Genomic DNA, 10431 nt, shown 5'->3' on the forward strand with positions numbered 1-10431 from the left:
TTTCTTCCGGTCAGGAAATTTGTGCCTTCTGCTTTGCTTTCTGGAGCCAATTGACCGGGACCCATTAGGGAACCAGCTGAAGCTCTAGTTTACCACCACTTCTTTAGCGGACCTCATTTTCCCCTCTGGAACTGGCCTGGACACAAAGAAATGAAGCTAAGGATGGAATTTCAGACTGCTTCTCTCGGACCCCGCTGCTCTGGGACCACCGGAGACCAGGGTGATCAACCAGGCTCTAGGGCTGGAGCAGAGCGGCCCAGGGGCCCCCACGTGAGAAAGCCGGGGGCCCAGAGAGGTCCTCACACCGCTTCCCCCATCTCTTCCAGGTCATTCCTCCACAGGACCACCCACGATGGCCTCAGACCACCAGACCCAAGCGGGCAAACAACAGCCCCTCAACCCCAAGGTCGGTACCATGGTGGGAGAGGGCAGGGCGGGCAAGCAGAATGCCTCTTCCAGCCTCAGTTTTCCTTCTGGAAAGCCAAGTTGGCATCTTTCTTCCTGAAGCTCCCCTCTCTGGGCTTCAGTCTCCCCAACTTGCGTCCAGGGTAGGACACTGATTCTGCAGGCCCCTGCCCAGCCCACAACTGGCACACCAAGATTCCTGACACTGGTCTCCAGCGTTGGTGACTTCAGTGTCCCTGCCTTACCCTGTACCCCAATGCCCACGGAGGTTCCCCAGAGCTGGGGCAGACTCACAGTCCAGTGTGAGAGGGGGCTTGCGGACAGGAGCCATCTGGGATTCCTGACCTGCTGTGTGTCCTGGGACAGTCACTCGAACTCTCTGAGCCTCAGTTCCCTTCTTTGTAAGACGGGGAGAACTGGATTCACAGCGCGTGGTGTATGAGACAAAGGAAACCAGATCACCCTGGAGTGTGGTGTGTCCACGTAACAACTGGCTATCATTTTGCTTCCTTGTCGGCCCTGCCCTCCTACGACCCCAGGGGCAGGGGAAGGGTGGTAGATCCTAGCCCAATGGTCGGGGCTCATCATACCCAATCTGTACCCAAGCTTCTACCAGCAACCATCCACCTGGCCACCTCTGCCTGGCTCCGTCCTGTGGCCCTCTGCTTCAGGGCCCTGGCTTGGGCACTGTCCTTCCACAGCCCGGGAAAGCTTGAGCAGATGCAGTCCCTCCACCCACTAACCCCATTCTTACTGTCAGGAGGAAAGACACACAGCAAACAAACAAATCTAGGACTTCAAGGAGTGGGAAGTGTTTCAGGAAACATGAAACAGGGAAAAGGGTGCAGAGTTGGGATGAATGAAGAACGTGGTGTTAGCAGAGGTGATCAGGGAGGCCTCTCTGAGGGAGGTGGCATGAGAGCAGAGATCCAGGTCAATAGCCCTGTACGCCAGGTGAGGGTAGGGGAGAACATTCCAGATGGAGGGTGCGGCGAGTGCAAAGGCCCAGAGGTGGGCGTGAGCCATGTGAGTCTGAGAACCAGTACAAAGGCCGCTGTGTCATGTTCAGACCCCCTCTGTCCCCTAGACACAGAAAGCCAGCCACATATGCGATTTAACATGTCCTAGCCGCCGTGATAAACAAGGACAAAGAAATGGAAATTAATTCTCGTATTCTCATTCATTAAACCCACTAGAGCCTCATGGAGAATCAATAGAATCCTTATGAGAAAGTGATTTTCGATTATTTCCTTCCTATTCTAAATCTGCAAGATCTGATGTGTCTCTTCCGTGAGAGTACATCCTCGTTTGGACTGGTCGAGCACATTTCACAGACATGAGAAGATTAGATATTGTGTAAAATGTGAGTCCCCGTGTGGTAAGCCCCACAAACAATAGCAGTAATAATAACACTGAGCTTCTGGGCTCCCTGAGGCCTTGTGGATACAAGGAGAAGCTGAGCTTCCTTGTCCTCCTCCCCGCTGCAAGCCCTCGTATCCAGGCCAGGGTCGTCACCAACCAGCCCCTAGCATCCCAGTTCTTGAGTCTCCCAGAACCCTGCAAAAGAGGCGTGATTCCCCCAAACTACAGATGGGCCCCTGAGGCTCGAACCAACCAAGTTGCTTCCCAAGGTTGTGTCGGATGCAATAAGGTGACAACAGAGCCCAGGTCCCCTGACCCTCCTGCAGTCAAGTCAGTGACCTCAAAGGCTGGACTGAGCCCATGGAATTTGTCTCAGAGCCCCACGGGGCCTCCTGGTCCTGGCTTTATCTCGTTAATCCCCAGCCTGGGAGAGAGGGATGTGTTTACCCAGCCAGTGCTGACCGTGTAGATTGTGCAGCCATTCCCTCTGGGAGCCCTCTGCCCTGAGCTCTGCTCTTCCCCCAGGGGCAGCTCCCTGGGGAAGTGCGGCCACAGAGCCCCCGCTCCCAAATGGGCTCTGCAATCATGGAAGGTGGGGGCTGGCCTCCAAGTTAACATTCTTGGGGGCCCCTTCCACCTCCTTGATGGGGATCCCACTGTCCCTTTCTCTGGGCTGCTGAGAGTGCCAGGTGAGGCAAAGGGAGGGAAGCCCCTTTAAGAAGCATTCTGGGGGCTGGTCAGAAGGGGCCCTGCAGAGCCAGGGGTGAGATAGATGTGTAGGGTGGTGGACTGGCTCTAGCAGAAGCAAGAGAAGTCCTACCTCACCAGCGAGTTCGTGAGAAATTCAGCCTCTGGGGCTGCACCCTGGGATGGGCTGTCTCAGAAACCACATTTCCTCAAGACCCCAGAGGCTTTGTGTGCACGTTAGTTTGCAAAGGGCTGCCCCAATGGAAATGGCATCAGATAAATTTGGACTCCAACTTCAACTCTGCCACATAGGCCCGAGGGCTCTGTAAGATATCCCTTAATTCCCAGGAGTCTGCCTCCCACACACAGAGCAAACACTGTGTGCGAACTGTGACTCTTTGAATCCTTCCAGCAACCCCATCAGGTAGGTTCTGTCATTTCCCATTTCACAGATGGAGCAACTGAGGTTCAGTGAGGCAAAGTCCTGGCTCAAGGTCTCACAGCTGGGGACTGGCTGAGCCGGGGCTGTCTGACTCCCTTTTGGGTCTGTGACTCCTGAGAGAGGAGCCAGGCAGCATCCCCAGAGGCTCTTGGAGCCCCCTCCCCATCCCCAATGCCCTGCTTCCCTCCTCCCCATGGTGACAGGTCTGACACTCTCCTCCTGCTACAGATCATCATCTTTGAGCAGGAGAATTTCCAGGGCCACTCGCATGAGCTCAGCGGGCCCTGCCCCAACCTGAAGGAGACTGGCGTGGAGAAGGCAGGCTCTGTCCTGGTGCAGGCTGGACCGTATGTACCAGGGGTTGGGAGGGTGCGCGGGCAGGGAGGGCTCACCTCATTGGGGGCCACCAGGGTGAGGCAACTGGGCTGTGGAGCTGGGGAAATCTGCCTTTATTGTGCCCCCTGGACTGTGCAATTTGGTGGCTGGCAGCCTCTGGAGATGACTTGTGCTTTGGAGTCAGGTAGAGCTGGGTTCAAATCTAAACTCCACCAATTTCATGATGTGTGACACTGGACCAGCTACTTCCTTCTCTGAGTCTCGGCTTCCAAAGGTGGGAAAAGCATGACCCCAAGGCCAGCCACTTCCTCGAGGCAGGGAGATGGACAAAGTGACTCTCATGGAGGTTTCTAGAGTTGCCAATCTCTGGCTCTGGGAGTGTCGTCCCTCTCCTGTGAGGTTTAAAGTCGGATGTCCCAGCTCTGTATTCACTGTCCCCTTCCCTGATCCCAGCCTTATTGGATCTCAGCAGATTCACTGGCACATTTGGGGGCTAGCAGCCTTGGGTCCCTGACCCTGGAGAGAAGGCAAGGTGGCTGGTAAGATGTGACTCTGCCCTAATTGTATCACATAGCTCAGTGCAGCCCACAGGGGTCCATCTTTTTAGTTCCCTGACCACTCCGTCTTTGCAAGAGCCTCAGGAATTGGGGGTGGCCCCTGTGAGCCCCTCCCAAGAGGTCAGGGATCCTGTGAAGGTTGGGGGTCCTGGGTGACCCATCCCACAGCTCAAGGTTCTCAGGGAATTTTGCAGAGTGCAATGATTTCCCTTAAGTCAGTCTGCGGGTTTGCAGAACACAGCCAAAGGAAGGGCCTGCTCAGGCCTCCATTATTCAACATACTCAGAGCATCTGGTATGAGAACGTCTGGTAGGAGAACGTCTTCCCAGACAAGTGAAGTTTTGACCATTTAAACACTGTATCTGATTCTCAGTTGCCTTTTTATGTTAACATTTGGATGGAAGGATTTCTCAAATGGAATTGACACCTCTCTACTTTTTTTTTTTTAGAAATAGAATTTTTTATATTTTTAGTAAGGATTATTGATGGTTCAGAATTGAGTTCTGGATGACTGAGGTGATTCTGCTCTTGGCTTGGCAGCGTCTGGATTTTGACGGGGGAGCGGGGCAGGTGCTAGCCCCAGGGGGCTCGAGTCACTCAAGGAAGCTGGAGCTGGCCTGACCTGCCTTCCTTCTGTCTCACTGCAGCTGGGTGGGCTACGAACAAGCCAACTGCAAGGGTGAGCAGTTTGTGTTCGAGAAGGGCGAGTATCCCCGCTGGGACTCATGGACCAGCAGCCGGAGGACGGACTCCCTCAGCTCCCTAAGGCCCATCAAAGTGGTGAGGCGCCTCTTCTCGTTGCCTCCTCTCTTTGCCACCTTGGAGCCAGGGCTCTACGGACCAGGATGGAGACTTCACCTCCAGCACTGGGAGCTTTCTGATGGGTGGGGCGCACTTCCTGTGTCACCTAGCATAAGTCGTTCATTTCCCTGGGCCTCAGTTTCCCCATCTGCAAAATGGAGATACTCAGATCTTCTGCCTGAGGTTAGAACCCATCACAGAGCAATTGCTTAATAAACAGTAGCCATCCCAAATGTGAAAAGATATTCTGGGATTGGGTGTGGAGGAAAAGGTAGGTTAGTTCGTGTTCATAACTCATGTTGGTGGGACCTTCTGGTGCTTCTCTGATCCTGATTCTTACTAGAATGTGAACTCTTAGGGAGGGCCAAGGGCCCGGCAGTGCTCAGGTCCACTCCCAAGCCTCCTGGAGGCAGGCTAACTCTCCCCAGAGCTTGAGGGAAGATTGGAGAACTTTGGACCTAGTATCCCATGGACCTGGTTTCCTATGTTGACTCTGGCGCTCCCAGCTGTGTGACCGTGGGCAAGCGGCTTTACCTCTCTAAGTCTTGGTTTTCTTAACGGCTGGATAGCATGAGAGTCTTTCAAGGATTAAAGGGGATGACTAAGAAAACTGTTACAGGAACTGGAGGATGGGAAAAGGTGTGGCAAGGAAGGAAAGCCAAAATACCCGAACTGCCTGCTTCGGGCCCCACCAGCCTGTGTCTGTGTGTAGATCATGGCTGCCATTTTTTTTTTTTTTTTTTTTTTAAGAGAGCTGAGGGAAAAAGACCTATCAGAATTGAATGTGCCTTAAAGTATAGACTCTTGAGTGCAACATGAAGACAGCCCAGTGGGACCCCAACAAATGGCTGGTGTTTAACTGCTGTTGGTATAGACACTTAGGTAGTAGGGGTATGGGACAAGAAGTCTATAGCGGGATTGTGCTGATCCCCATGCTGTGGCATCCAGACAGGTGGGAAGGCTCACCCTGGACTCATCTCCTGCACTCACTTTCTCTGATCTCTATCCATAGGACAGCCAAGAGCACAAGATCATCCTCTATGAGAACCCCAACTTCACAGGAAAGAAGATGGAAATTATAGATGATGATGTGCCCAGTTTCCATGCCCATGGATACCAGGAAAAGGTGTCATCAGTGCGGGTGCAGAGTGGCACGTGAGTGGAGACCCAGCCCCTGCTACCCCTGCCATAGGAGCCCAGACTGCTGAGATCCTGAGTCCCACTCTGCCCTGTACCCTGCTGATCTTGTATACCAGCGACCTCAGTCTTCCCTCTGGAAAATGGGCATGGAAATCATGAGCTTGTATGTGGCTTTTGGCCCCAATGGTCCCATCTAGATCTTCCCTTTGGGCAATACCCTACTTCTGGAGGAGAGAAAGCATGGTCTTAACCTCAGTTCCCAAGAGCAAGACAGTGAACATTAGTGGGGCGCAGATGAGTCAGAGGGGGGACCGGAAGGGAAAGGATGAGTTGAGTGATCTTAACACTGCTGTGAGAGGCAGGAAGTCCAGCCCACGCTGCTTCTTTACTGCATGGGTCCCTGAGTTTAGAAACAGGAGGTGTCATTTCCCATTGAATTAAAGTTCCTTGATACATAAACTCTGGCCATCACCTATGGGGAATTTCTCCTTGTGCCAAACTTCGATTCTCTGCAGGTCCACAGATGGGCTATGGGTAGTGGCTTGCTGCAGCCTGTTCATACCAGCTCACGAAAGCACATTCCTCAATTTTCAGAATTTTTGTGAGCTGGTTGTTGAAACTTTGGTAGGTCAAAATCAGCCATAGTGGGAGTATTTATACCACTGAAATTGGAACATCTTTAAAAACCAAGACTCTTTTGCCCTCCAGAGAGCTGGTTGGCCAATATATATTGGCTTTCTGGGGTTCATCAGATTCCTAAAATTGTGTGCCAAGTTCTGTGTTCATGGTCCTCTTCATTTATTTCTTCATTCATTGTCCAATTGGTTGAGCCCCATCATGTGACAGGCATCACATTTGGTGCTCAGTGTGTCAAGGTAGATCAAAGAGGGCTGCCTTCTGCTTTGTAGAGATAACAGCCTAGCTGGGGTCAAACGTTAATAATTTAAGAATCTGCCACAAATCTGGACTTCCTCCCTGAAGCAGAGACTCTTGAACTTAGATCCCAAGAAAGAGTAGGAAGTGCAGGTGTAAAGAGAGGAAAGAAGGTCATTCCAGAGAGAAAACAACATGGGCAAAGGTCCTGTGGTCAGGGGAGCCTGATGAGTCTGAGGGACTCTACGAACTCTAGACTGGCTAGTGCACAGAGATATAGGACACAAGACCAAGATATAGAGCTGCAGGTGCACACAGGGGTTGGCCAGGCAGGTCCTTGTTGGCCAAGACTTTGTATCATTTTGAGGGGAAGAAATTGTAACTCTCATTAGGTGCTCCAAAGAGTGAAGGACCACCCTTAGATTGTGATGGCTTCAAATGACAAAGGGATTACCGAGGGCTCCTGGGACTTAGCTTCCTCTCCTTTGGCCTTGCAGCCAGGCATGGGGATGGGATGAGGGTGGACAGAGGCAGTTGGGAGACCTGTCTTATTCTAGGCTTCAGTGGGCTTGAGATCTCCCCTTCCTCTGATCCCAGCATCAGGCTTTCAGTCGAAAGTTGCTTCAAGAGGTAGTGAGCTCCCCATCAAGAGAAGGAAGAAAGCAGGGGCAGGATGCTGGAAGGGTGGTGTTCCTGCTCAACAATCAGGAAGTGAGAAATGACTGGGAGCTCCCCTCTTCCCAGCGGCTTAAAGATGCTCTCTATCCCTCTCTCCCTCTTCTTCTGCTTCTCCTCTGTCCTCCACGTCCCCTCCTCCTCTCTGGCCTACAGGTGGGTTGGCTACCAGTACCCTGGCTATCGCGGGCTCCAGTACCTGCTGGAGAAGGGAGACTACAAGGACAGCGGTGACTTTGGGGCTCCCCACCCCCAGGTGCAGTCCGTGCGCCGCATTCGCGACATGCAGTGGCACCAACGGGGCGCCTTCCACCCCTCCAACTAGTGCCTGCCTTTCCCTCCTTCCCAGGGGCTTGGTCTGCTGCCCAGGATCCCTCCCAGACCTCCTGGCGAGTGAATAAAGTGTGACTTGCAATTTGTGTTGCATTGCCTTTTATCTCCAATGGGAACCGGATCGGGTATTACGTGCGTGCATATGTGTGTGTGTATGTGTGTGTGTGTGTGTGTGAGAGAGAGACAGAGACAGAGACAGAGACAGAGACGGAAACAGACCGAGAGAACCAGAGAGTGTCTGGGCTGGGGCAGGACAGCAGAGTCCTTACTGAGGCTCTTGGCTGTGTGACCTTAGGCATACTGTCCAACCTCTCTGAGCTTCTGTTTCTTTGTCTGCTTTACAACCGTCTATGCCCTGTGAGGGGCTGGCTGGGCTGACTTCCTAGCTCCCTTTTCCATGGTTGCTGAGAACCACCACTTGCGGGGGCACGTGACGGATGCTTCAGCCCTTAAAAATATACCTGCTGCCTGCCATTCCCACATTAGGGTGTAATCCCCTTGAACGCCAGTTTTCTTAGATCTGCCAGAGGAGCCAACAGCCCTGCAATCCCAACCCATCCCTAGTCACACTTCTCTGCCTTTGTGTTCCGTGCTCCCTCTTTCATTACTTGGTGGGCTTGATCACTTAGCATCGCGGTAGGCCTGGGTTCCAATGGCTGTTCCGGAGTCCTGGCCAAAGATCTGGCCTCAGACAAGTCATTTTGCTTCTCAGGGCCCCCATCTTTGTACTTGGGGAAAAAAACAGTTCCTCCTTTATCTGGTTTCAATGGAGATGAAATAAGATAATTCAGACATTCTCCAGAAAACTGGTCATCATTTGCTCGTTATCTGTAGTGCAAATATCTACTCCCAGAGGGCAACTTCTTTTCACTTTAGATTCAGTATCTTTGGATGTAGTGGTTTTCACTTTTGATGTCGTCTAACATCACATGTAAATTCTCAGTCTTTCTGGAGCTGGTTTTTGCTCCCTTCGGGCTCCTGTTGTCCTGGAACCATTTCTTGAGAAGTCCATTTCCCCCTCTGTGGAGCAAGGCCACCTCTGTCTCATACTGGATTGTATATATGCTCATGGAGAGCCAACCCTGCTGACACCTTGACCTTGAACTGCCAGCTTACAGCATTGTGAGAGAATAAAGTACTGTTGCTTAAGCCACTCCATTTGGGACACTTTGTGATGGCATCCCTAGGACACTAATACAGTGATGGCAAGAGGAAAGGGCCAAGAACACCAAGAGAAGGCAGGTGTACTGCTTGGGGCACCAGACCTCCCAAGGAAGTGGCGGTGTTGGAAGAAGCGTTGGCATCTTCCAGGCAAATCATGGGGAGAACAATCTTGGCAAGGGGAAGAACGTGGTCCCATGTTCTAGGCATAGGGGGCAACTCAGGGCATGAAAACTTTAAAGGTTGGCTTAGCACAAAGTCCTGGGAGATTGCATGGTGATGATCATTGTCATGATGTGTGTGGGTAGCACCGACAGGATTTCCACTTATCTATTCCTGCATACCAACCCACCCAAAACTTAGTGGTAAAGTTACAGCAATCATTTGTTTTGCTCACATGTGTCATTTGGCCAGGACCTGGTAGGGACAGCTCATCTCTGCTCCAAATGGAGTCATCTAAGGTAGCTCAAAGACTGGGGGTGAGTCCCATGGCTGGGTGTTGGTGCTGGCTGTTGGCTGGGACCTCAACTATGGCTCTCAGATCAGACACCCCCCAATGTGGACACTCCACACAGCCGCCTGACCTCCCCACAGCATAGTAGCTGGGTTATAAGAGTAAGTGTCCCAAGAGAAATGTGGAAGTTTCATGGCATTAAGACTTAGCCTCAGAAGCCATACAACATCACTTCCTCCATACCCTATTGAAAGGGGGTCATATAGGTGGACCCAGGCTGGAGGGGAGGAGACGAGTCCCCACCAGTCACTGAGAAGAAGGTCCGTGTATGGGAAGAGATATTTTACGGTGGCCATCTTTACAAAACGCACTCTGTCAAGGGAAAGGAGATGCTGGGAATGAGCTTTGACAAGGTGGAACAGACAGCAGGGGTCCACACGACCGTCGGTGGGACACTCTATGAGCCCCTTGCCCTCCCCAGTGAAAGAACAAGGCCAGACAGGATGGCCAGTTGGGGTCGCTCCTCCCATAGGTTGCTTTGATTGTTTCTCGTTTTCTTTATGTTTCCCTCTCTCTCTTTTCCTCTCTTTCTTTCTACTTCCTTTTGTCTCTCTGGGGACCTATCTATGTCTTTGCTGCTATCACCGCCTCTTTCTGTCTCTCTTTGTGTTCCTCTCTGTTTATTTCTGTCTCCTGCTTCCTTTCCAATCCCTCCCTGTCTCCGTCAAGGGGGCGCTGTGCTCTGTGGGTACCTCTCCCCACCCCTACACCACCTCGAAGCATGGATCCCTCTGCCTCCACTCAGGTCTGTCCGGGGAGCCATCCCCCTAGGCGCAATCCCACTTTTAGCCACCAGGTGGCAGAAGAGAGCCAGCCTCAGGGTTGCTCGCCCTGGAGGGTCCCCTGCTCGGACCGTGATTGGAACGGAGCTCTGTCAGTCACAGCGGCTGCCAGAGCGGGGAGGGGCCCCAGAGCCTCTCCCGGGACAGTGGGGGAAACCAAGGCTCCAGAGAACGAGGTCTCACTGGACAGTGACAGAGAAGCGACAGGCCTTATGGTCCTGTTTTATTCTGCAGCTCTCCTCCCCAAAGCTTGCTGGGAGGGGACACAGACTCAGCACCGTTCTTTGCATGAGGAAGATGTTTTCAAATCACTATCTCACCCACTGTCACTGGAAGCAGAAAACAAGCCTCATCCTGCACTCA

At 52.4% G+C, this 10431-nt stretch overlaps 1 protein-coding gene across 1 annotated transcript; it reads left to right on the plus strand.

The window, feature by feature from the left end:
• The first annotated feature begins 352 nt into the window (after positions 1-352).
• On the plus strand, positions 353-7603 carry CRYBB2 (crystallin beta B2). The gene is made up of 5 exons (XM_059409962.1): positions 353-406; positions 3125-3243; positions 4437-4569; positions 5603-5745; positions 7435-7603. Exons 1-5 carry the CDS (start codon positions 353-355, stop codon positions 7601-7603), a joined length of 618 nt encoding a protein of 205 aa, XP_059265945.1.
• Positions 7604-10431: the final 2828 nt, after the last annotated feature.

The sequence above is a fragment of the Mustela nigripes genome, chromosome 8, assembly GCF_022355385.1.
Source record: "Mustela nigripes isolate SB6536 chromosome 8, MUSNIG.SB6536, whole genome shotgun sequence".
Classification (NCBI taxonomy): Eukaryota; Metazoa; Chordata; class Mammalia; order Carnivora; family Mustelidae; genus Mustela; species Mustela nigripes.